The following is a 27,830-nucleotide window of genomic DNA, read 5'->3' as shown; positions in this document are numbered from 1 at the left end:
GCGCTGCGACCAGGGCCCACGTCTCCTCACTTCAAAGGCTTCCACTCTTCCTCCTCCTCCTCCTCTTCCTCCTCCTCTCTCCATCCCTCCATCCTCCTCCTCCTCCTCGACCATGGAGGAGCTGCCCTGACGCTCGGAGCAGAGGAGCAGACGAGAGGAGCAGAATAAAGGAGCAGAAGAAGAAGAAGAAGGAGGTGAGCACAGGTGCGTGTGACCGGGATTTTAATCTGTTCTGCGTGTGACACACATGTCTGCTCGTGCACGGGGAGGGAGGGCGCGTTTGTTATTGTTACTGCGTCGCGCACGCAACGAAACACAGCGCACTGATGGGCAGCTGATCCGCGTGCGTGTTGATTAGAGTCTAATTCGTCTGCGGGATTCGACCCTTCATCATTTTCTCTCTTCTCCTCCTCCTCTCTCTCTCTCTCTCTCTCTCTCATCGTGACCGTCCCCCCCCCCTCTATCTATCTATCTTTCTATCTTTCTATTTCTCTCTCTCCTTCTGTCTCTCTCTCTCTCTCTCTCTACCCCCCCTCCTGCTATATGAACGTGTCTCAGTATTTGGCAGTGATCAGGTGTGTGTGTGTGTGTGTGTGCGTGTGTGTGCGTGTGCGTGTGTGGAGCAGAGCAGTGACATCATCCGCTCTATAGCTATATTTTTTGGAGTGTATATATTGACATGTATTCCCAGATGCAGAGACAGTATAAATACATGAACATTAATATAAGATATGTCCTGATTCATGTGAGTTTCTCAAACTGCAGAATGAAACTTCAATCTGCAGATATGACATCATCCTGTGCTCTGGCAGATGTGAGAGGCGTCTTTAAATGTAGATATGACTGAGAACATCTGCATATATATATCACATACGCAGCCAACAGGTGTCTCTACAGTGTAATGTTAATCTCCTCTATAGTTTTGATTCATGTTTTATATTTACATTTATCTCAAAATGCCTCTTTTGACAAAACAAGTTCTCCTTAGAAATACTATATAACTGAATTACAGGCCTGGAACCTGCTCATATATAATATCATGCAAGGAGCCTGCAGGTGTATTTCTGATATTCTGCATGGATTCTGATTCATAGTACATGTTTACATTTGTCCCCGAATGCATAGGAAATCTAATAATTTATATTTATTCTTAATGTTCTAATCGAGCCTCTTGTTGCTTCTCTGTCCAAACTCCTGCTGGAGGCACGATTTCAATTCATCAAATAAGATTCAACATTCCCTGATTTCATCTCCCAGATGTGCACGTGTGTGTCGCTTTTATGTGGAGTTTGAAAAATTATCTGATGCATGAACCAGAAAAGAGGTTATACCAAGGTGCATGATGGGAAATGTAGGATCCAGTGTGTTTTCGATGTCACAAGTTGCCACGTCTGCTGACACGAAAGTCGATCGGCAGTAAATTGATAAGAAATATATCTGATAATTGACTTTTCAGTTTAGGTTTGTAGCATTTTACATGAACTTCTTTGGATGTTTGTCCGTTAGTCGGATGAACGGAGGCGTCTGAAGATGTGTGTTTTTTTTTTTTATCGATGATCAAGTGTTTTCTCACATTTTAACGGACGAAACCTTTTAATACAACACAAACGTGTAAAGTGTGAAATGACGTCAACGTGTTAAACTGTGAAAATATCAACTGCTCAGTCAGAAGTCCAGACTCCAGCCTGCTGAACAGAGATTGAATAATAAGTCTGCTGTGTGTTTGTGTGTGTGTCTGTGTGTGTGTGTGTGTGCGTGTGCGTGTGCCCGGTATGGAGTTGTATTCATAACTGACGGTGCTCAGTGGAGCTTGAACTGATTCCTTACATAAGCGAATATTCGAGGAAGGAAATGACATAAACACTCAAATAGGAAAACAACACACGCTCATAACTACACACAGACACACACACACACACTTTGTTCTTGAGGGATTGAAGTAAAGACAGAGGATTGTGATGTTGTGCAGCTTCTTCTCTGTTGAGGCCACAAAGTGCATTTGTCTAGTTTTTTTCCCGACGCGTGATTTATGTTTTATCAAAGACTTCCTGGTTGGTTTTCGTATTTCTTCTTCTTCTCTTCTCTGTTGATGTCTCGACCGTAACTCACAACTCAGCAGGGATTCACCGGTGACGATGCATTTTCCATGTGTGTGAACACATTGTTCAACTGTACTTCAGGTGTTTGTACGGGACTCAAACCTCCGTCTTTCTAATGTCTGACTAGTTTCCGTTTGTCGTTGAGTCAAATCCAACAGGACGACGACTTCCTGTTCCGGAGCTGGACTCAAACATTTGTTTTACATCTGTCTCCGTTCTTCTCCTTCCCTCCTGAGCACAGACTGAAACCGAAGCTCGGCCCAACGTCCGACTCAGGCTTTTAGTTTAATGACTAAAGGAGTAAAAGCATCGGCTGTGTGATCTGATGATGGAAGATTCCCTGTACGTCTGTGTGCCGGCCGCTCGCCGAGTCGTTGCCATGGAGATGTAACGGTGCTGGTCTGTTTCCTGCTCCAAACACGGAGGAGGATGATCGGGATTCCAGAGCTCAGCGTCGAGCTTTCAAACTCAGGAGGCGTCCGTCCAGCCTCTCGACACATTATACGTTTTCCAGATGCACGTTTCTTCTTTCCCATGGACGTTTGCCTAACCCCCCCCCCGGGGGAGCTCGCTCCGTTACTGGACCTCCTCTCTGAACCAGATGTGATGTTCCTAAAGGTTTCCAGGTGGAAGGAAGTGGGATTTGATCGTATTATTCAAACAGATTTCTTTTCTTTCAAACACGTGTTCTGTGCGTCTGGTTGTGGCCGACGCTGTGAGTTGTCTCTGAGGACACGGCCCGGGACTCCTCACTCACAATGATGGGACCACTTAGAGACGAGCTGCGGGGCTGCTCCTGGTCTGAATGGGATCCGTCTGTCGTGAGGCCTCCACACACTCTGGTTCACTCTGCTCCCTTTGACAGATGCTGTGTTTAATGTAGTTAGAGCTGCTAAGTATAGAAACTGAAAACATCCAGCTCCTCTGAGATGAACGAGGTGAAAGCAACTTGTAGATTAAACCGATTTTTCTATTTAAAGCTCCTACAAGGAACTTTTAATTCTGTGTTTCCACCGTCTGTGTCTGTGTCTGTGGTGGAAACCTCGGTCTGGACGACATGTGTGATTGTTTTGGACCAAGTGGGAAAGAGTCACAGCTGTTTGCAGGATGCACATCGATGGTAATACTTCACAGATAAACTGAGACATGTCTGTGTAAGGAGCTGATTCAGGATCAGTTCTCTCCGTCTGTTGAAGGTCGACTCGTGTTTGAGCTTTTGCTTCATCGACCTTTGAGCTTTTCTTTGTTCTTCTGTCCTTTCTCTGCGTTTTCCCCGACTCAGCATCACTGGCTGACGTAAACCGTTTGTCTGACCTCAAAAATGTGTCTATAGTCAATTTAAAGGTGAGCTTTTAAGTTTAGGACAAATTAATGTTTGTCATAGTTGCAGATTGGAAAGTAATTCTGTTCCCAACTTCCCGAGCACTTACAAAAGTCTGAAGACAAATCTGTTGAACTCCAGTTAAATCAGGTTTCTCTTTGTTCCATGTGGAGCTGCAGCTAACGACAGTTTTCAATATTGATTAACTTCGTGTTCACTTCATTACAATTCATAACATTACACAGGTGACATGCTTCCATCTTCCATTTCTCTGCCTCTGACTTCTCTGCTTGAGGCCATTTGTTAAAAAGGAACCTCAGAATCCGAAGCTTCAGAAAACTGCAGAAACTGTTTTATTGTTTCTCAGGAAATACGTATTTTCTAAGGAACTTTGTTTCGTTTACGTTTTTTTCACCTCTGACTTTGCTGCTTTAACTGTCGGTTGTGTACCTCAATCTGCAGGTGTGTGTGTGTGTGTGTGTCTCTGTGTGAGATTCAATCTACACGATAAATTCCCCCCCCCCCTCATCCACTACTCTCACATTTTCACGCCACGCCCCAGAACCTCGGTCCTACTCAGCGATTTCCAGGCTCGTTCATTCCCATGGTGATCGATTGGGCTGCTTCGCCACGGCGATGGTTGCTATGGGCGGTGTTCGTGTGTTGCTGGTGGTTTTATCGACAAAGCTATCGATTGTGCGACGATCTCTGGCCACAGGCTTTAGTGTGTGAGTGTGTGTGTGTGAGTGTGTGTGTGTGTGATACAGATGTTAACACACTGGAATAAAACTACAAGGAATCTCCTCGGCCACTTCACCTTATCTTCACTTTGGGAGGTTTTAGTTATTCTGGGATCCTGATGTTCCTTCATCTCTGTCGTACTTCACACTGGTTTCGTTCATGTTGGTTTTAAAAACTCTTTAACCTGAAACCTGCAGAAACCTTGTGTTACTGTGGATTTAGCCTCAGTTCCTCTTCCCCAGTTTGAAGTGGGAGCAGAGAATCTGGGACACGGTGACACGTCACATCCCAGCGCTAACGTGACGGGGCCTCGGCGCCCGGGCCCCGCTGCCCACTGGCCCCGCACCAGTCCACCCAGTTTGTCTCTGTGTGTGTGTGCGCTCGTGTGTGTTTGTCAGGTCACATGCTTCTGCCGGATGACTTGTTGCAATCGCGCTGAGGCCGACAGATTTAATTGTGAGGGACGGGGTCGCAGAGGGGCACAGGGAGCGTTCTCACAACACACACACACACACACACACACACACACACACACACACACACACACACATGAATGCAGTTCAGAAACGTGGCCCTCATTCCGTGGCTGACCTGTTTACCAACCACATTAGCAGAGAATAAAGGAGCGTGGAACAGAAACGAGCGTGACTTGCTTTCCACAGTCGCTGCTGTTTTTCATGCAGATGTTTCGTATATTTAGATTTGACCCTTTAAATGTCCTCGGTAGAAACGAGGCTTCAGGGTGCAGCTGCTTTTTAAAGGAAAACCCACATTGAGTATTTCATCTGGATCACATCTATTTTTATTGGTTTTACCTTCGGGAGAAGTTTGTCGTTCCAAGTGACGCAAGAAACAAACACAGAAACTTCTATTGATATTTTAAAAAGTAAAAATGTACATATTTTCCACTGGTTTCTGTTCTCACTCACGAAGCATGAAAATCAACTAGTGTCAGAAACTGTTGTGATGAAAATCTGGAAATACAAGAGGCTGGAAACCACCAAAGTTATCCACGTGTATTTTAATAGGGGCTTTCTGCAGAAAGGATCAACACAGAGAGTCACAAGGATCTCAGAGTGAAGATGGAGGACAGTCAAATACAAGCATCTTATATAGGAGGACTAAGGCTGTCTCTCAGAACCAGTTCAGACTGGTTCTGCATTGACACATTTATTTATCCACGGTCCCAAGTCTTGCCATTCATCATTTTTGTGTTTTGACAGCAAGACACGTGAGTGTGAACCAGGAACGTCAAAAAAGGAAAACATCCTCTGAACATCTGTGAAGGAACTGAGAGGGTGACTTATTTTCTGGCTTGAGTAAAATTACAGAAACAGCACATCTATGTTCATTCCAGAACATGCAACTTAGCGTCAAATTCTCTTTCACACAACTTTCTTCACAACTTTCTCTAAACCATCTTTTTTTCCAAACATGCATCTCTCCCTTTGTGTTTGTGTGCAGTGCAGTGTGAATCTTCTGGATGTCTGTTCTTAGTGTGGCTGAATGGGCCTCATCCACTAGATCAGTGTTGATTGATGTGACGACAGATGAACAGAGCTTCCATTCATACGCATATAACAGTGAAGCAGCATTATACTTAATGCACGTGTAAATCTGTGGTGGATCCAGATCAGCCGTTCGGATCACTACGACTCCAAAAGACACATTACATCTCTTCCCATCAAATTAATTGGTACAACATGAGGATAGCAAAAATGAACACTTGGATTTTTCAGTGATGCCTCATATTATATTATATTATATTATATTATCACCTCATATTAAGGGAGTCGTGAATTTTTCAACCACGGTGTTTCCTGAATCCAACACAGATCTAACAAATCATTCGCTCATTTTAGGATGTGTGTCAAACATATCACTCTTGATGACTGAATGTGTTGCTCCTGAATCTAAAAGGAATATAATCTCATTCCCTAGCACTGTGAGTGTGTGCGTTGGCATATTAGCATATACATCTCATTGATATTTACCATGTGTTCCTATCAGTAGTTTGTCTTTACTTCTCTAAATAATCTTTTACTTCTGTAATAATTGTTTGTGTCCGTGTGGTGCATTCACCCTCTAGATGTGCGAGGTGTTCCTCATTGTCTCGTTCTCTGTTCAAAGTTGCTGGTTCCTCCCTCTCCTCCATCCCCGCCTCGGTTCAATCAGCTTTGTACAGTTGCTGTGTCTTCGGCAATTTTTTGCCCAATGTCCCTTCTCTCCACAGTGAAAACAAATGTCCCAATCATCATTCCATTTGCCGTCTCCCCTTCTTCCTTGAAATCCTCTTCTTTTGCGTCCGCGATGTACCTCTGAACATTGTCACTGAGGCTTTATGCAGATCAGTCTCTCTTTTCTTCTTCTTTTCTTCATCTTTAATTAACTTCTTCGCATCAACGGCATGTGTTTTTATTAAGTTCTTCCGATCCCACTTGATGCCTGTACGTTTTAACAGGCTAGCAACATCAGGTCACTTCAACCGTCGCGATTTGGGCTGGATCCTGTCCCAGTCCATATTGCCCGCTTGTCGTGTGAGGTGAAGAGAGTTGCGGGTCTGGAACTTTATCAGGTGGAAGAGGTTGTGGAGCCTGGGCTCCTGCCTGCGGAACATTCGCTTCTGGTGGAGCTTGGTGTTGTTCTGGTTGTCGTCTTCTCGGCGGGGAAGAGTCGAGGTCGGAAACCTGCATTTTGAGACACTGAGACACTTGTGAGGAGTTATCTGTCCCTGTCAGTGTTTGTTTTCTGTCCCTTTGATGCAATTATTCTAACCACATTCCACATACCTTCCTATCTGCCTGAAATGTAAGATTTTACCCAGCTTCAGTCTCAGCTGCTTTAGCTGCCTTATACTAAAACTCCCCCCAGTTGGAAACCCACATTCTTTCATCCACACTTGTATCACACTTAGTGCTCTGTCACCATAGTTCCTTCGCATGACGTTCATATTAGGATTACTCAGATCAGTTCCATTATCCAAATCTTTAAATTTTTTTTATTAAGAATCAGTTACCTTAAGTCTTCAATCAATCTCCAAAACGCTATCGTAAGGAGCAAATAGGAAACTCAGTAATATAAACATCTTCAAAATAATGTAATACCCCCTATATAATATTACCAATAGTAATTTCCTTTTACTTACTTGGTCTTTGGTAATTTCTCAATTTCATCTCTTTTTTTTTATTTTTTATTTTTTTAACACATTCAAATATCCTGCCTTTATCTGAACATGAATCATAGTGCCTTAAAGAAGTTCTCTGTATAGCGCGCTTTTGGAGTCTTGTTTCAACAATGCAAATACAACTCAGTATTATGTCCTCTCCTGTGGTTGTGCTCTAAACAAACTCTTTAAGGAACCTCGTCAGTCTACCTTCCAGGTTTCTTCTGCGGGGTCTTTCACCCGACTGGAGGATCCAATCCTCATAGACCAACTTCTTCGTAACACTATGTTTGCTGATTAAAAATAATAAACAAAAATACACTTGAAATCTTCTGCATCCAACGACAGATTTCCAGATTCCGTGTCGTCCTTGAACTCACCACCTAGAGGAGTTCCTGTGTAACTGCTGAACCGTAACGTTTAACATGTACATAAAGATAAAGTGTCAGTTATATAAAGTGTGAATCTGCATTTAATGAGCTGAGACAAGGGAAGAGAATCTCCACTCTCTTGGTTTTACGAGCCCACGCGTCTCGCACCTCCTCCCTGAGACATGAGACATTAATCTCACTTGAACGAGGCCGGAGCTAAATATCCGAGGAGCTTTAACTAATAACGAATAAAAATCTATAATAGCTATAAAAACGAATAAGTAAACCAGAGGCTGACAGAGCTGATGCCAAACCAACATCAGGGAGTCATATTTATATTTGTAATGTTATTTATATATTTATATCGGCTCCTCTTGCCTCACGTTCAGTGACGGACGGCTCAACAAGCGGCTGCTGCAGTTTCTTGGAGAAGAAGAAGAAGGAGAAAGAAAAAGCTGGAGAGAGGAAGCGTAGAAATCTCTGCATCGTCTCCGCTCTCACTCTGCTTTGCATAATTTGTTTTTTGGGGAGGATTAGCGAGAAGGGTGTGTGTGGAGGGGGGGCCATTGTAATTATGATCATTTTGTACAATGGCTCCTCACCCAAGAGCATCAACAAATACAGACATCAAAGAGAGAGAGAGGCAGGAGTGAGGAGGAGGAGGAGGGAGAGTTTAGGATGGAGGGAGAAAGGAGGCCAGACGGAGGAGGGAGGCTGTGTTTTGGGGGGTGGGGGGTTAAAACGAAGCTGGAATCACTGCAGCTGAAATTCAAATGATCACCCACAGTCTGGTTCTTCAACATCGAACACAAACACGCCTGTTTTGTCCAGGATTCAGGTTTTTCACGCAGCCGAGCGCTCGTCCCCGACGTTTGTCTTTATGATTTTTATTTTTCCGGTTGCCGCTTTGTTCTGCTGCTCGCTCGCTGACGCCTCTGTGAGCCGACGACTGGCTCACGACCAAGCGGAGAGCTTCCCCGAGCCCGCAGAGCGGAGCCGGGGTAATTCTGACTCTGAATAAAACATCAGCTCTGTGCGTCTGTGTTGGTTTAGCCTCCTGTTGTCAGAGCTGCGTGCTCACCGACTGTCAGTCCCACCAGTTCCACCAGTTCCACCAGTTCCACCAGTTCCACCAGTTCCACCTTTACGAGCTGCTATAACACACAGATTTCAAAGTGGTTGTTATTAACTCAACATGGTGCCTGGACGAGGGGAGGGGGGGGTGTATGTGTATTTCACAGGCTACGTACACACCACTACGTTTTCATTTGAAAATGCATCATCTCTGCTACTGATGCGTCCGACGTCCTCACTACTCCGGAAGTTTTAGAGACACTAACACAAAGAAGTTTGGGGCTGGAATCAATATCGGAACATAAGTGTGAAAGCGTTAAATCTTAAAACAAGAAGCTAAAGTGCAGCACATCTCCCACAAGCTGCACATTGCCCTTTAAAGAACATCTATAGATATATATATTCTTGCAGGAAGCATTAGCTTTCACACTCCTTTGTGAAAACAGTGCAGCACCAGCGAGCTGTTGCATGAGTGAGAATGTAAGTCGGTCCCCGGTGCATCGTAATATCTAATTATATCTCCATAAAGAACCAGGGCTTGTCATTTCCATTAGTTACTGTAGAACGATAATTAGCTGTGATTATACAAAGAGCCTCCTATGGAGCAGGAGAACGGAGACGAGTGTGAGAGGCTGGAGGGGGGGTGGCTAACCTCCCTCAGAGCAGACCGAGGCTCAGTGGGAGGTGTGTGTGTGTGTGTGTGTGTGTGTGTGTGTGTGTGTGTGTGTGTGTGTGTGTGTGTGTGTGTGTGTGTGTGTGTGTGTGCGTGTGTTAAGTCTGGCCGAGCAGACGGAGCGTAATAGCATTAGCTGACCGCCTGCAGGAATGATTAGTTTGGTTTAGGGCAGTAATTTATACCATCCTCCTCTATATGAAGCTATTCATGTGAACATGTCAGAAGTTATTCACTTATTTATAATTATATTCCCCCCAGAAATGAAACAATATAGTTCAAAGTAGTTCGGTGCATTTAGACTCGAGTTTAAACCCAGAGTTCTTCTCCCGGCGTGAACCCTGTGGAGACGTTCGGGTGCAGCAGCCGATGATCTCAGCTCCTCCTCAGAGACGGAGGCTTCGGATCAGAGGGATCACGTCTTATCTGATTACATCTGTAATTATACCCACAGCCATCAGAGCTGTGCACGGAGATAATGTAAATACAGAGAAGTGTGTGTCGAAACAAAAGATGAACTTTGGATGGTGTCACGGACGAGCATGTTAGTCAATGATCCAGATCCTTCAGGGATCGAAACACCTTCTACATTATTACTGTACAGCATTTGACCAAATTATTATAAATATACACATATTTAAACAGCGAGTACTCGAAATTGGAATAAACTCTCAGGAACTACAACCCTCTGAATTTGTCAAAGTACAGAATCTGGTCGTTGCACCATGTGACGTAGAGGTTCTGCAAAGAAGTGAAGCGATGACTCGGCAGAAACCTCTGCAGGAATGTAGCTACAGCCTGATGCGAGCTAACGTGTAAAACCTCTTCGCCCTCTTTATGTTCCGATGGAGCGGCTGACGCTCTCTGACGGAGGAACTCATGCGTCCTCACACCGTTTCATCTCGGTCATGAGTCTTTGAATCTGAAGCGTCCCGTCAGAGGTCGACTTCCCAAACTGTCAAACAACATCCAGTGTCGTGTAGTCGCAGGTGTCGGACTCTGGAGATAAATCCTGTGGAGACCTGCTCTGAATTTAAAGTCTCTACTTGAAGTTCTCACAGTGTTTGTCCATTCTCTCTCCCTCCTTTTGTCTTTACTGTCTGTCCCCCCTCTCCTCTGCTTTCCGTCTCTTTCATACTATTTTCGGAGTCGCGCCGAGTTCCACTCTTGAGCAGCAGAGCGGATTCCTCAGCGCGTTGCCATGGCGACGTTCCCAGGGCTCCGGCGGCACACTTTTTGCAACCCCTCCTCCTCCCCCCCCCCACCTTCTCGTCGTCTTGTTAATCTTCTCTCCTTCCCTCTGTGTCCTCAAAGATGCCTCGAATAGCGTCGCACGACTCAAACAGGCCCTGAAATGCATCTTCTTCAGGGTCAGGTTCTACTTTTAATGTCTGGAATGTTGCTGTTGGCACTTATGGGTCCAATAGATTTAACTGGCCGGTAATTTATTAACATTTTTTTATGTTTCTTATCCTGTAAAATACAAAGTGATCTCAAAGATAACGCACATTTTTTGTTGAACATCCCCCGTGTCTCCGTCCGAGTTCAAGATGAAACCATAGAGGTGCGGAGTGGGGGTGTGAGGTGTACACGCGAGACAAGACAAACGACGTGAAGTTGATAAGTTATGCCAAATCGCGAGCACAAATTATTCATCTGAGAGAACGTATCATTAAATCAAGAGCTCGAATTATTCAAATGTTTTTACCGTTGACGTTCCCAGAAATCCGTCTCTGCTCCTTTGTGCTCGATCACCTTCTTCATATGAAATCAACTGATCCCAGTGATGTTGCTGCACGAACCTTTTATTACAGTGACAGATCTTCCCCCTAAAAACAATCACATCGCAATCTTTCCAGCACAATTTTTGGGACATTCCATTTGACCTCCTTTTGTCTTTATTGTCTTTGTCTGTAGAAGCATGTAGTTCACCAGGCCGAGGCCACTTTGCCCTGCAGCTGACCTGTGTGTGTGTGTGTCTGTGTGTGTCTGTGTGTGTGTGTGTGTGTGTGTGTGTGGATCCACATCCTTTCATGCGTGTAAACCTACATCACAAGTGTCATCAGCATCTCAGCAGCATCCCTCACACACACACACTCGCCCTGTTCTCTACACACTCTCCGACATAAACACACACTCTCAGATCGGCGAGGAGACGGGGAATACCTCCTCTGTGATGGACACTGGGGAGTTGGAGGAGAAGATATTCACCCGTTCTGATTTATTAATGAAACCGGGGAGAGGAGGTGGGGAAGGCTCAGACGGCGAAGACGAATAAGAGATGAAGAGCAAGTACATTGCCGCGGTAATGGAGGATGAGGAGGGGTGTGTATGTTTTATTAAACAGCCGCGGTGTTAGATTATTTACAGCTGGAGGAGGGGGGGGGGGCGACACACACACTCACAAGTGGACGCACAATCAAGGAAGCTCGATGACACTCCGAAAAAACAAACCGGCACAATCTGAGGTGGTTTGTGTAATTGAATGTCTGAAGCCATTAGAGGGAGGAGGAGCAGGAGAGAGCGTGAGAGAGCGACGTAAAGAGGACGAGCGCATCGCATTCTTTTTCATCAAGTAAATAATTATTGTGCCAGTGATTATATTAAAAACGTGGGAGTGTTTCCAGAAGCACTGACCTGGGAACACTCCGCCCACACTCACACTCGTGCACTCTTTTTTCACGTGCAACACCAGGAAGTCGCACACACTCTAATTCTGAACCACACTCACACACTTACACACACAATCATGGCCCAAAATAACGAGCTTGTCCCACATAGAGAGTCCAAACGGAGCGGAGCAGTTTCCTCTCACGTGTTCGCTGAACGCTCGCTCACTTTCGTACAACTTCCGCTGCTCCCTTTCTTTTTTCTCTCACTCTTTTATTCTCTCGCTAATCCTTTTCTTTGCCGTCTTGCTGTAAGGGGGGGGGGGCGATCAACGTGATTTGGCTTCAGTTTTTGGGAGCTGCCATGTCGTCCATCTTGGGTTAAACCACTGGTTTCCTAATTGGCCATTGATCCTTCACCTTTGTCAGTAGTGTTTATCAGCTTTTTACACAACTTTTTAGTGAGTTTATTTTATAAAAGCATCTCTCATCCTCTCCTCTTCTGCTTCTCTCTCTCTCACTCTCACTCTCTCTTCTCTCTCTCTCTCTCTCTCTCTCTCTCTTCTCCCTCCTCTCCCTCTCTCTCTCTCTCTCTCTCTCTCTCTCTCTCTCTCTGTCCCTCGTGGTCTCTCGACAGTCGCGGCTCGTTAGCACCATTTAAAAACCTCTTTCCGGCTCATTTGGCTCTTGGCTCCTTTCAGCCACGTTGACATTAGGCAGCGTGATGAGCGACTGCGCCCCACGGCGGACATGACACCGTCATCTCCATCAGGACTGAGCCCAACTAACCAACTAACCACAGCTTACTTTCCGATCTGTGTCGCTGGGGTGTAGCTAATGTACTTATTTTCCGCAGGGAATTTGAATAACGAGACACAGCATGTTCACACGTGTCAGAGGGTGCACAGCAGAACTCAGACACGCGGCTTCAGGGTCGGTTGATTCTCACCATAAATCATCAACGTGTTTTTCCCCTTCTGTCGTTTTTTCTCTCAGCCGTAGACCAGCATGCCGTTGGTGAAGAGGAACATCGAGCCCAGGCACCTGTGCCGGGGGGCGCTGCCAGATGGGGTGACCAGCGAGCTGGAGTGCGTCACCAACAGCACCCTGGCAGCCATCATCAAACAGCTGGGCAGTCTGAGTGAGTTCAGCACAGATGTTTGCTCACCACCTCATTTGTAAAGGGACGTTTTTTGTTCTCGACTCTCTGACGGTGGGTCTGAGGACTCGACCTGCAGACATGTAACTAATCAACATGACTGACAGCCTCTGAATCTCCATCTGTCATCACACCCAAAACTACAAATGAATTCAGAGCGATGTTCTTGTCGACAAGTTGCTCAACATGCGAGCGAAGCCTCGTCTGCACAAGCTGATTCGATCTCTGCAGTTCGCCGGGTTGAGTTGAGTGAAGCCGCCGGTTAAGGTTAAATGTTACAGATACAATAACACACGAGTAGAGACGCTGCCAAAGTGCTCGCTGTGTTTAATTCTTCTAATCGAGCTGCAGCCTGGTGAGTCAGCATTCTGCAGTGAGCAGGGTCCAGGTGCAGATCCTTCAATTTCCCCTTCAACTCCTTTAGCTGCTTCATATCTGTGAATGTTCACCGCTGATGTCGCGGTTTCCTTTTCCTTTGTGTGTGTGTGTGTAGAAACACGAGAGGGGAGATCGGCCCGTGTGCCAGGAAACTGATCATTCAGTGGGAATGCAGCTTTTTACATTTGATTAACTATCAGAGGCTAAATTTCAATTCGGCGACAGCTCGGTGCAAATGTGTGAGCGCTGTGCCTCTGCTCCATCTGTCGTGGGGGGGGGGGGCTGGAGGAGAGACGCTGAGGCAGGTGTCCCGTCTACATGTGTGCGTTCTTAATGTGGTTTTGGAGTTGGCAGCGTTATTCAAGGCATTTCTGCATTTTGGTAAATAAATCATAAATAAATCTGTCTCCGTCACATACTCAGAAAGGAGATTTTAGAGTATTGGGTCCTACAGGTGCACGGCAGGGGGTAGCTCGTCCTGCTGAGACAGAAAGAGGAGGAGGAGGAGGAGCAGCATCGACTGACCTTCATCTCTGTGAATTATCTTTCAATTCATCCATTTTTTTTAACCTTTTTTATTATGCCTCTGCGGCGGTGACAGCCAGCAGCCGGAGGCGTTTTTCGGTTTTCTGTCCGACTTTCAAAGGTCAAGGTCACCGCGACCTTACAGAACACGTCTCAGGAAATGTCATTACATCTGTTGGACTAGTAGAATCAACTGATTTGATTTGGGTGGTAAAAGGTCAAAGGCTCAAGGTCACGGTGACCTCATAAATCATGTTGTTGGCCTGTTGAACATGATTTAAGGAGTTTCCTCACAATCTGACCAGATAACTGAAGAACTAGATGAAATAACTATAAATACAAATAAGTTTTGACCTAAAATATAAAAATGATTGCACATCTTTCTGCATTGTTTATTCTGAAAAACATAAAAGCTTACATATTGGCAGACAGATACAGATATGTATGTGCCAGGCTCATGTAATGAAGCTATTTCCATCAATGATTCATGTCTGTAGAATTAAAATAAAGATATTTCAGTTGAAGCCGTTCACTCACCTGCAGTTTCTCTGTGGAAACAACTCCTCCTGCTGCTTCCTCAGAACGGCGCCCCCTGCTGATTCTCCTCTCTGTGGATGTTAAACGCTGAGATGTGAAGCGCAGCGCGAACGAGGAAGTGTGAATCCTCCCTGCTAACTTTCAGGATGAAAGAAGAAAATGGTGAATGGGTCCCAGTATCAGACCTAACCGTGTGTGTGTGTGTGTGTGTGTGTGTGTGTGTGTGTGTGTGTGTGTGTGTGTGTGTGTGTGTGTGTGTGTGTGTGTGTGTGTGTGTGTGTCTGTGTGTGTCTCCAGGTCGCCATGCAGAGGACATCTTCGGGAACTGTTTAATGAGGCCAACAGCTTCTACCTGAGGATGAGCAGCCTCCAGGAGCGAGTCGACCAGCTGGCTGTGAAAGTCACCCAGCTCGACTCCACCGTGGAGGAAGGTGGGTTTCACTCTTCATCATCATCATCATCACCCTCATCATCATTAATATTTGAATCTGCCTCGTCCTGGTTGGTCGAGGTTCTCACACACAGTGGAGTAAAGAGTATTGCTCATGTCGTGGGGACCTACATCTGTTGATACAGTCACTTCATGGGGACTTGTCGTTTTAGTTCCCTCGCTTTTTATTTTTCTGAATTCTCTTCATCCTTTAATCCTTTCCCTCTCTTCTCTGTGTCTATCAAACTCTCTCACACTTTCTCTCTCTTTCTCTCTCGCCTCTCTCTCATTATCTCCTTTCTCACACTCTTTTTCCTGGAACCCTCTCGTCCTCTCGTCCTCCCTCTTTCCCTCTCTCCTCGCTGATACTGCCTCGTCATTCTGCAGACCAGCTCGAGCGGCAGCAGCAGCACTGACGGGGGTGAAAAGCAAACGATCAGCAGTCCTTTTGTCTCATCCTCCTCTTCCTCCGCCTCCTCTCTTCCTCTCCCACTCTTCCTCCCCCTCGTGCTCTCCTTTCATCTCCTCCTCCTCTGTCCATCTCCATGCCTCCTCCTCCTCCTCCTCCTCCTCCGCCTACGCACCAGCCATTCGTCTGTTCTTCATTTCCTACCACACACATTCACTCGCTCATCTGTCATCATTTTAACTGCGTTATTGTCCTCACATGAAGGGTACATTTCAAAATAAGAGCTGGATTATACCCGTCAATCCTTTAAAAACTACAGATACAGTAACACAGGGAAGAAATCAAGTCATTAGAGACAATAAAGCTGCTTTCAGACACAATGAATCCACGCCGAAATGTAATGGCTTCTTTCTTAGCTCATGTCCCATCATTCCACCGGATTTAGGGACAGTAATCTTTTGTAGCTTTTGTGTAATCATGTTCACAAACAAAGAAAGAAACAGGGGTGAAAACATAACTTCCTCGTCGGAGGTAATTGGCGTTTTCTTCATAACTCGGTTTAACACTTGACAGACTTTCACCAGTGAGCTCTTCCCTCGTCGGTTCTAGAGATTAAACCCTGAACAGAAAGCGAGACTGTTCAGTTCCTCACTTCTCATGCTGCTGGTTCGTGAAAATCACATTTTCACGCTCAGTTCGTGGGAAAACATCAACGCAGAGGCAGAGCGACATCGGACCTGTTCATTTATTTAATATTCTTCATCTTACTTGGGTTTAAAGAAACAGGATGTTTTACTGCACGTCCTTCCACACGCGATTAAAACACACTTACACTGATGTTGTCAGGTCGGTGAAAACCATGTAATTAGACAATTTCTTACATTAATCTGGTCATTAGCAGTAATCAACATATTTGTTTGTGCAGAGAGGAAGAGGAATGTTGGAATCCGAGAGTAAATACGATTAGAGACGGAGAACGAGGAGCTAGTGTGTGTGTGTGTGTGTGTGTGTGTGTGTGTGTGTGTGTGTGTGTGTGTGTGTGTGTGTGTGTGTGTGTGTGTGTGTGTGTGTGTGTGTGTGTGTGTGTGTGTGTGTGTGTGTGTGTGTGTGTGTGTGTGTGTGTGTGTGTGTGTGAGAGAGAGGTTTCTTTGAAGTTGTGTCTGAATGAAAGTTGCATTAGCTGCTAGTTTTGTGGATTATTTGGCTGCAGGGAGGGAAGTTTAGGAAGGAATGATCAAGCAGACAGCAGTGTGCTCCGGCTACACAATCTACACACAGACACACACACACACACACACACACACATGAACACATACTGTATAAAAGAAGCGGTCAATAAATCACTCCTCAGAACATATGTCACACTGACATGGTTTAACCTTGTTATACATTGAGCTGATGTGTGTGTGTCTGTGTGTGTGTGTGTTTGTGTGTGTGTGTGTTTAGCCATCTGGTAGATCCTGGATAGTATTGCAGTTGTGTTAAATCTCTTCTGGGGTTAAGGGATTGACACACATACGTGTCGTATTTTTTCCGTCTCTCACTCTCTTTCTGTTCTGCCACTGTCACATGTGTGCACATCACATTGTCACACAGTCCTACACGCTGCTGTGTGTGTGTGTGTGTGTGTGTGTGTGTGTGTGTGTGTGTGTGTGTGTGTGTGTGTGTGTGTGTGTGTGTGTGTGAAGCTGATGCAACAAGCTCTAAGACTAATCTGTCCCTGCTGTCCTATTATCACCTACTCAGCGTGTGTGTTTGTGTGTGTGTGTGTGTGTCTGTGTGGTTGTGTCTGTGTGAATACAGTATTTAAGCTGTCTTTATTTTATATTCCATAAACGGGCTTGCACCATCCCACTTATCTCCTGTCGTTGCTCCTCGTCCCGTTAGATTTTTACAATCTCTCTCTTCTGACTATTCAGAGAATCAATAAAACACCAACGGGCTCTTTCCTCTTCTCTGTGGATTCGTTTCTGGTTTGACTTCATCGAAAAATAAAACACATTTATTCACATCTACCTTCACCCTCATTAACCCTGTGAACACAGCGGCCATGTTCCTCTGACGTCCTGCTCGGGGTGTGAAGCCCAAACGCTGAAGTCATAGATAGAGATGGACGACGCGTCTCTTCGTCCTCCTGTTGTTCAGAGAATGAAGCGATAAATAGTGAACATCATAAATTAATTTAGCTCCTCCTCCTCTTCTGCCTCCAGTTTCTCTGCAGGACATCAACATGAGGAAGGCCTTCAAGAGCAGCACCATCCAGGACCAGCAGGTGGTGTCGAGGACCTCGGTCCCCAACCCTGTGGTGGAGATCTACCATCGCTGTGACAAACCTCCACCGCTGAACATCCTCAGCCCATACAGGTCAGTGGTTCAGTCCATATAGGTCAGTGGTTCAGCCCTTATAGGTCAGTGGTTCAGTCCATATGGGTCAGTGGTCAGAGTTCTGATGAGCCTCCTCCACGTATCGTCTTTCAAATGTGGCACAAATGTTCAGTTGCACTCACAGATTCATTGATTAGATTCGGGCGATCAAAAGGTCAAAGGTCAAGGTCATGGTGACCTCACAAATCAAATCTGTCTTTTCCGTCCCTCTACGTAGAGATGACAAGAAGGACGCGCTGAAGTTCTACACTGACCCCTCCTACTTCTTCAACCTGTGGAAAGAGAAGATGCTGCAGGCCACGGAGGACAAACGCAAGGAGAAGCGACGACAGAAGGTGCGGTTGTGTGCGCGTGTGTTTGTTCTATTAAATACACAGCAAATATGTGAAGTATGTGTAAGATTACAAGTTTGTGTCTGTGTCACTTGCTGTGTGTTTTCTGCTTTACTTTGCTAATCTGTTTTTCCTTTCCTACCTAGTTTTTTTTCTGCCGTTATTTAATTTTTCGCATTCCTATAACTGTTCTCATTTAGCTTTGCTTCGTTGTTGTAGTTGGTTATTGATGCAGCAGCAGCTGGGCAGGTTCACTATCCACAGAGAAGAGGGGGGAATACAATTGTTAAGAGTTTTTATGTCAAACATTAGATGTTGCCTCTTATATAAAATCCCAGGTTTTTACGTTACAGTCTCGTCATCGAAGGCTGAATTCCATTTAGCTGCTTCGGTCTCCTCTTACGTCTTGTGGTCGTCTCACTTGAAGTATTGGCTACTTTGCCCCCCCCCCTCCAAAGTTTCAGGTGGTACTGCCCCATTTAGTCTGTTTGTGCATATCTGTAAACTCTCAGAAGACTTGCACAGATGAATGAACCTTTATGAATACAGAGCACGGACAGAAGTCTCCCTCTGGTTCTGTGCGTGTATCCAACGTCCAGCTTTAACATCCTGTTAGTTTAATTAACTTTGAACAACATAAACTTGAAAGTGGGCGTGTCCCACAACCCACAACATGGTCGTCTTTGTTGCTAACATCGTGGAAGTTGGTCCTCCGTGGACGTTTTACCAGTAAGCAGCTGTGGGAGATCGTAATTCCAGATGAGAAATCGTCCAAACCTATCCAGCATAGAGAGTGAAGTGTCCACTTTGATTCAAAGTCACACACAAATACCACTTGTCTCCATTGGCTCTCATTATTACACCCCCCCTGAACAGCTGCTGCTGTGTGTGTTCGCTGCACTTCGTCAGTGTTTCTGTTCGATTGAACGCTGCTCATATTCTGTGTCCTCCTCCTTCAACCTGGAAACAACAGAATAAAACCCCTTCAAAACAAAAAGAGTAGTTTTCCCTCTTGAAAAATAGAGATCGAACCCTCTGTCTCTACCTTTTGTCTTTCTTCTACCTTTCTCTGATTTATCTATAGTGTTACCTGGCCTCCACACACCCTCCTCTTCCTCCTCCTCCTCCTCCTCCTCCTCCTCCTCCTCCTCCTCCTCCTCTGCTCAGTCTAATGCTCCAGCTTGTTTTTCTCCCATGTTTCCATAGGGCTGTCCGGCCCACCCCGACAGGCCCCACTCCAGACAGGCCCCACCCAGGAGCCCCCTGTCCATCTCTGTAAGACAACCCCGACCCCTAACCTGCCCCATATCGCCCTTCACTTTACTCCCCCGCACACCCCACTAACACACATCACTCACTCACCAGGACGCAGGTAAGACACAGACTTACACAGAGCCAAACACACAAACACGTCACAAGTCACTGGTTCTGTTTGATACACAATAAAACACACAGATACACACACTCCCTCTGTTTGTGTCCGTGTGTTGCGTTAGCTTGCCGCCTCACCCTCTGTGTTTGCTTTGTTGGTTCTCGCTTCCTCCCTTGTCGTCCATTGTGTAGCGTTAGTCGTTGTTACGTGGTAGTGGTTGGGTGGTGAGTAGACTAGTGTGCGTGTGGGACTTTTACCCCATTGGTGAAGGCGCTGGTGACGGGGTCCTGCTTTTCATTTCCCGCTGCACCACAGGAATCAGTAATCGATGAGTTTATCTCTCCACTCGTCTGATCTGGGTTTGTCTCTTTCTGTTCCAGGAGCAGCAGAAGCAGGTGGAGGACCCGGGTCGAGAGGTCAAGAAGGTCCGTAACCGTTCACACACAGATATCTTTATTATTACCCTGCTCGCGGGCGATGTCGAAAGCAGAGCATCTGTCTCATTGTGAACACGATGCCTCAAGAACGTCTCGAGAGAGAGAGAGTCCTTTCAAATCTGGCACAAATGTTCACTTAGACTCTAACTAATTCAATTTAGGTGGTCAGCGTGTATTTGACCTCTTGAACATGATATCTCAAGTCGGCCTTGAGGGAATTTCTTCTGGAACGTGAATGACTAAAACTGGAGGAGAACCTTGAGGATCCTGAATCACTCTGAAAGCTCCTTCAGTAAAAATGTATTGAAGCCATTTACCTAAGAGGAGACAGTAGGAGACACTCTATTAAAACTGTCTCTGATGTTCGAGAGATGGAGCTGTGCCGCTGCCGCTCTGTACCTGAGCAGGTACATGAGATACTGTCACATTATAGAAACTCATTTACCAGATGAACGTCTCAATCAAAGATATTCTTCAGGTCACAGACATGATTTGTGGGTGAAAACATTTCGGTGACTTGCTGTTTCTTTGAAGGTGCGTAAGGCTCGTAACCGGCGTCAGGAGTGGAACGTCCTGGCCTACGACAAAGAGTTCAGACCCGACGCGAGGCTCACGCCCTCCCCGTACCACGGCATGTCGTCCGAAGGCTCCCTGTCCCCCGATAGCAGGTACTGTACACACACACACACACACACACACACACACACACACACACACACACACACACACACACACACACACACACACACACACTGTTCGTGTGCACGTTCTGCTGCTGCAGCTCTATGCTGCCCTCTTCTGGAGAAGGCAAGTTGGAGCACATGAATAAATTAACATTATGAATTTGACTGTGATTTGCAGATTCAAACCTGAATAAGAAAATGTAAGAATAAACTCTGTCACGTACTTTCAACAACTCACCCTCCCTCCAACAGATCAATGGCGTCTGACTCGTACCCAGCGAGCCCCAACCACCCCTCCACCCAGGCCCCCAGCGCCGCCCACCCCATCGACCACCACGCCAGGGACCACCTCAGCGCCGCGGCCCAGACTCAGTCACTGGATCGGGGCCTCAGGCCGGCCACCCAGCCCCCGGGGGCCGCAGGTGCCGCAGCGGCGGGGAGGCACGTCGCCTCCTTGGGCAGGACCCCCTCTGGACACGCCGTCCAGGCTGGCGGAGATCCGACGGTTAACGGGCCGCGGCAGCAGTCGGTTAAGGAGTACCGAGCTGCACAAGGGTACGTGTGCGAATCCAACCTCTGATTGTTAATAAGACGTGTAGACATGCACATGTAGAATTCATTTTGTCCCCCTCTCTCTCGCCCCCTGCAGTGCTCAGCCCTCCACCATCCCAGAGTACTACATCCCACCTGCCCCTCCCCCGCCACCCCCACCATCCCCTCTGCCCAGACGGCCTTCGACTCCACCACGGCCCCGCCCTGCGCCGCTGCCGCCTCCGCCGTCCCCCCGACCTCTGCCACCCTCTCCCGCCCTTACTCCCCATCCCCTCCTCCTCCCCCGGCCAACTACGTGCCATCTCCCTCCCACCCTCCTTCAGGCGCACCCCCCGCCGCCCCACCGCCTCCGCCGCCAGGAGCCCTCATCTTCCACCAGACCCACCCGTCCCCTGTGGGCCAGTGCGCCTTGGATGCGGCGGCACAGGCGAGGAAGTCAGCCCTGCCGGGGATGGTCCCGATGAGCGATGCCCGCTCCGACCTGCTGGCGGCCATACGTAGAGGTAAGTGTGTGTGAAGATCTATCTAAGTCTCACGGGAGGTTTTTTGCTACTTTTATTTGTTTTCTTTGCATCGAATAAATAAATCAATTCATATTTCATCTGCTCGTCCTCCCTCCCTCCCTCCGCTCCAGGTATCCAGCTGAGGAAGGTGCAGGAGCAGAGGGAGCAGGAGGCGAAGCGAGAACCCGTGGGCAACGACGTGGCCACCATCCTGTCACGCCGTATCGCGGTGGAGTACAGCGAGTCCGACGACGACTCCGATGCCGACGAGAACGAGTGGTCCGACTAAAGGTCAAAGGAAGTGAGCTGGAGACGGGAGCTCGGTGGGTGGTGGTGATGACGAGGGGGAGCCTGAAGGGGGAGACACTGAGGTGGTGGTGAAGGGGTTCGTTAATCATAAACAGTAAAAAGATGAATGAAATTCAATCGTACAAACATTCACACACATTCTCCAGCCTCTGTGAACAGGAAACACTTCAACAGCAACAGGTCGGTTGCTTCAGCTCGCCTGGTTGCCCCTGACGACACCACCCGGAGTGTACGGCACAATAATCACACACTTACATTTCAACTACCCCCCCCACGCCCCCGTCCACTCATTCTTAACCACCAACTCTCAGCTGTGAAAAGCAAACTCCCTCGATACATATTAAAATTTATAATTATTAGCAATATTAGAGGCTCTGAAAGTGAAGCCGGGCCCCGGTGAGTCCGAGGGCGAGGAAAGAGTTTACAAAACACATGGTACAGCACAAGAATAATTATAGTGCAATCACTTATCTGCCAAATGTTGAGAAAAGAATTTATGAGACAAGTCGTTTGATAATCAGGGAAAAAAGTTTTATTGGCGGACGACTCCGCTCCGCAGGGCTGCGCCAGTTTATAAAACGTGTGCACGCTCGTTAAGAGACGACACCTGACCTGTGGGAGTTTGGTTAAAATCTGCAAAACATGAAAGAAATGAAAATGAGAATATTTCCAGGTTTAACAATATAACAAATTCAATTTAAAGCTTTTTGGATAATTCTCCTATCTGCTAGAAAGCAACTGTTTTAAACCTCATATTTTAAAGTATAATCTTTATCAAGAGTTTTGCTAAGATCAGCATTGACGAATCCATAGAAATTTTTAAAAACTAAAGTGATATTATGCAGAACAGTGGTTACACACTTTAAAAAAAGTTATTATTCAAGAAGATGAAAGAAATGCTCAAACATAATGATTTACTGTTTTAAAATCAAAACCTTTTGTCGTCTCTGGTTCTCGTCGTGTTTTAAAATCGATCAGAAAACCAAACTCCCAGAGAGTCGGTGTCGTCCTCACTCCTCCTGGTGAAGTTCAGTCGTGTAATAGAAACTGTGATGATAGACGCCACCCGCCAGGACTACGCTGGTTTTGGGGGAAACAAGCGCCACCAGCAGCCGCCTCGTCAGAGAGCTCAGTGATTACTCATCGTTCACATCATAGCATCGAAACAATAGAGCGAGCGAGCGAGCTTCATTACTTTGCTGTATTTTTTATTCTACTTTTTAATTTTTTTGGTCTTTTGTAGTTTTACATTTCAGCCAGTGACTGTGTGCTGTGGTATTGGTCGTATATAAACGCTTCCACACTCGCAAAAGCTCGCCATCCCGACCCGGGGTCAAAGGTCACATCCGCTCTTTCATGTGAGGCTTTGTGAACGCAGCCCCGGACTATAAATGCATACGTATAAGAGACTTTGCAACAGTAATATCAGTATATTCTCTTCTCTCTTTTCAGTATGAGCTGATTGGACTGTGGTGTTTTTATAATGTGGTTTTTATTTTTTGAAACGTGCTGCGGTGAGTTGTTCACTTTGCTTTTTATTTGAGGGTTTTTTCTACTGTCGAAGGCCGGAGAGCGAGTTGAAGGACGATTCCAACTTTTTCTTTTCCAGGTTCCAGGTGATTTACGAATCTAATCTCGAGCCAAAGCAAACATCCCACAATCACATGAATCAATCAGCGTTTAACTCTGTTTTTACATGTTCCATTTGTTTCGGTTTCACAAGCTTCAGTGATTTCTGACGATTTTGCAGATAGTGCCACAGCTTAAAGGCAAAGCATTCTGGGAAGTGTAGTGCTATTCGACAGTGAGACATGGATTTGTCTTTTTAATATGAAACATGTGAACAGATGCTGTTTCATGTTATTTTAATTTGTCCATTCGTGTTGACTTGAGCCAAACATGCACTTTAAACAGTTTCTAGAAAAACAGTCACACTATTTTCTAAATTCCACATCAAAAATGAAAAGAAGGAATTCTGTTATATATAATATAAACTGTATATAAAGATGATCGACACGACGTGACCTCCAGGAATTAAGCAAAAATATTTCTGATTTGAACGCCGCCATCTTGCACTAATTATGGGATTTAGAGAACACAGAAACAGAAAGATTTACTTGACCATGAAATTAGCAGATTAATGCTAATTGGCTAATTGAGCTCATCGAAATGACTAAACTAAACCCCGAGAGAGAGCAGGTGAATATATCAAATATCTGAAACTATTTTTAGTGCATAGTTGTTGTTCTCACCATATTATGTTTAGTTTTCTGTACATAAAACCACACGGTAGTTAAACGAACGTGTCGCTCAGCAGCTGCACGCTGGAGAAGAATATTAATTACAGCGCGGACGTGTCGATAAGCTCCCGGTTGGTTCTCGCTCGATTGTTTAAGGAAACTGTGCCAACACCTGCATTTCTGGACGTGATTGTTGTATTAAAAAAAAAAAAAAGAGCAAATATCAAACAGCTAAAATGTGGATGTGCTCGAGACCTGGGATGAGTTTCAGCCAGAAAAAATGGGTCCGAGCCGGACTCAAAATCTGGGGGAATAACAATCCAGGTACGACTGTGTTATCTCGTGGTTTTGTTTGTTATGCAAGAGCCATAGATGAAGTCAGTGCTAAAAATAAAGCCGGCGTGTTTGGATCAGAGCACTTCATGGCCTTTCCGTGTCCTAGAATGTAGAGCTGTGACTGTGAAACACGCCGACAAAACTCTGGTTCTTGCCATTTCTCAGAAACTTAAAAAACCACAGTTACCAAACCTGGGAGACAAAAAGCAGCAAATCCTTATTTAATATTCTCAACAAAAAAAAAAAAAATAACAGAAACCTGAGGCACCAAAGGCAGAGATGTCAAACCCTCTAAACCTTATGTATCTATGGCTACTTGTGAAGAAACGTCATCGTGTTGAAAATGTGAGAAACGAATCATGTTGTATAGACTTTTGGTAAAGAAAAGCCTGTAAAGTAAAAAAAAAAATACATTTGGAGTAATATAACCTAGACGACGAAGCAAAATAAAACTGTGTATTGCACATTAAACGCAACTGTTAGCAAGTATGCATGTAACTATAGACAATAAATGGTGAATTCAACTGTTTGTCCTGTGTTTCTTCAGATATATCTAATGTTTTTAATGCATCACTTACTTTACATGATGTTGGTGGACATTTAAACTGTATATTGGTGATATTGGTGTCCACCTCCTAGTTCATGAGACATAATATACAATATAAATAAAGTATAATTAGTTGTTTGTTTTTATTATCTTCTTGTTTTTAACGTGGTGTCACAGTGTTGTATAAAAAACATGTTTCTACCTCCAGTCATGATTTCTACCTTCTTGTGAACTTTCTGCTTTTAATTGTCTGTTTCCTGTTTTTATTTTGAAATGACCGCACAAGTTCGTCCGGTGCTACTTTACTTCCTGTCTGCGGTGTTTATTTCCCGCCAGTTCTGGGACTCACCTGTAATGTCAGTGTCCAATCAGACGTCATCACGAGCTGTCGTTTCCACAGACTCCGCGTTAAATCTGTTCAACACGAACTTTACCTCTACGTGTGTTTAACGTGTGTTTAACGTGTGTTTATCACGTGTTCACACATTTAGACTCTTTTAATGTTTCTATCAGATTCTGGATATTTTTTACGACCTCACGTGGATTTGTTTGTTTGGACTTTACTTCCGGGTTTGTGACTCACAGCTCAACGCTCAGTAAGTCAGTTTCCTTTGTTTCTACAGAATCAATCACCTCAGATTTAATATATCAAATATTTAATGATCCTATTTACTGAATCACATTACAACATTAATACTTAAACAAACAAATAAACGCGTTGTATCCTAAATACTACTTAACTGTAGTAATGTGTACATTGTGTAAATTACTTTTTCAGGCTCAATAGATTTATCTTTCAGGTATTTATGTCTATTTATTGTTTAATTAATAATTAATTTACAATGATAGGAAAACTAGTTTGTGTGGTGAAAACCTGGTTAATTTAAAACTACTTAGTGAAGTTCTTATTTACTAAGTTTGACTTTAGTACAACCAGCAGGGGGCAGTGCTGCCACTTCACAACTGAGTCAGCTTTGTCCAACCTTTATAAATCTGACTGGAATAAACCGAGGATTCACTCGTATCATTTTTATTTTGTGATAACATAATGAATATGTATAGCTCGTGTTTTATGTTTTATTCACACAGAACAACTTTAGATTTCAACTCCTAAAGGCATATTTATGAAATTGATGTTAATTACTACAAACAACAGGTTCCTTCATGAACTTTCATTTGCTAAAGTTATTATTTCACCTGAGAGGTTTCGTATTATTTCTTCATTCAGATCCCATTGATTGACAGCTCGAGTCACGTATGAGTCAAATATCTTCTGAACCGACGTCCTACGTTGACACTGATCTGTTACTCACACACAGGATGTGATCATTTCCTGTCCCAGGCATTGATTCATCTTCAGTGTCATCATAACTTCAAACGCATTAGATTGTGTGTATTTATAGATTTTATATTTATAACATTCACTCAGCAGTGTCACTCATCCAGTTCCTGTGGATCCAGCACTCGTCAGTGTGTTGTGTTGTTTTCCTCAGCACCGCGACACGCCCACCGGTGTCGCCATGGTTCCAGCTCCCTGCTGCTCCGGGCCTTGGCCGGCGGAGGAGGAACCGGCGGGTTCTGCTCGGACTCATCTCAGGACACAGATGGTGACACAGCAGAGGGAGAAGAGGTCAGTGGAAAAATCCAAAAAGCACCAGAGACGCATGATAACGCTCAGATGATATCTGTTAAAACACACGAGTCAGAATCTCTTTTCTCCTTGTGACTAAATTTGATCTGCGTCTAATTTTGGAATCAAAAGCTTCATTTAAGCCTTTTTTTTTTTTTTACTAAATGCTTTTGATTTATGTGACGTAAAAAGGAAGCGAGCAATTTTCAAGATGACTCACAAACAGTTTAGAGGAGTCGCGGTGTTTGATTCGTTCTCATGTGGAGAAACGCTTGATTTTCTCCATTGATAAAAAAATGATGAACCCTAAACAAACAGCTTAGACCTGAATCTTGCTCCTGGAACGTGATTTTTCACTGAACATTTATGAATTTGACTCTTATTTTAAAAAGCGGTTTAAATCAGAGATATATCTTTTAAATCTTTTGAGTATTTAAGTTGCTACGTACGTCATTTTTGCATGTTTTGAGTTTATTTCACTCCCAAGAGTTTCGAATTTGGGGCATTTTTATGGGACGTGGTTTGTGCAGGTGAATGAAAACTTGTGAACCTGAATTTCAGAAGTTTGAGAGCAGGACTTCCTGATTTCACGTTCAGGTTTTGTGAGGCTCGGAAATAGCTCCTGCTTGTGCTCAGATTCGCTTCACTTGTGCTCAAATTGTGCGCTTGCACTCTAATATTTTGTTGCTTGGACTGTGATTTCTTGCTCTGCAGCTTCAGCTCTTTTCCATGTGCTCTTGTATATTAATTTAATTTAATTTGCATCCGTACGCATGTTAAACGCAGTTTTGACAAATGGAATTGTTCCGTCCTCAGTGTGGATGTGTTAACTCTCCACAGCTTCATTTACACACTCAGCTCAGTATCTGAAGTCGAGCTGATGAAAACAGACGTTGTCAAAGTAACAATTTTAGGTTTAGAAGTTTTTGTGGCTGCACCTTCTGAGAAGAGGCTTGATGGCTGCACTTTTGAAGCATTAAGGAATTCACATAATGATAGTAGACGGCTGGAAACC

General features: G+C 45.0%; 1 protein-coding gene across 1 annotated transcript; it reads left to right on the top strand.

Moving 5' to 3' along the window:
* The first annotated feature begins 54 nt into the window (after window positions 1-54).
* zgc:109889 (uncharacterized protein LOC553542 homolog) lies at window positions 55-25,162 on the top strand. The gene is given in 13 exon segments (XM_035149280.2): window positions 55-194; window positions 13,048-13,192; window positions 14,948-14,971; window positions 14,974-15,081; window positions 17,700-17,853; window positions 18,092-18,209; window positions 19,413-19,481; window positions 19,959-20,003; window positions 20,550-20,683; window positions 20,951-21,253; window positions 21,348-21,406; window positions 21,409-21,753; window positions 21,885-25,162. Coding segments are annotated over 12 exon segments (1,650 nt in total). The 5' UTR covers window positions 55-194; window positions 13,048-13,059; the 3' UTR covers window positions 22,043-25,162.
* Window positions 25,163-27,830: the final 2,668 nt, after the last annotated feature.

This window comes from Hippoglossus stenolepis, chromosome 23 (assembly GCF_022539355.2).
Source record: "Hippoglossus stenolepis isolate QCI-W04-F060 chromosome 23, HSTE1.2, whole genome shotgun sequence".
Taxonomy (NCBI): domain Eukaryota; kingdom Metazoa; phylum Chordata; class Actinopteri; order Pleuronectiformes; family Pleuronectidae; genus Hippoglossus; species Hippoglossus stenolepis.
The sequence above is the reverse complement of the archived record's forward strand: the minus strand, read 5'-3'. Positions and strand labels throughout refer to the sequence as shown.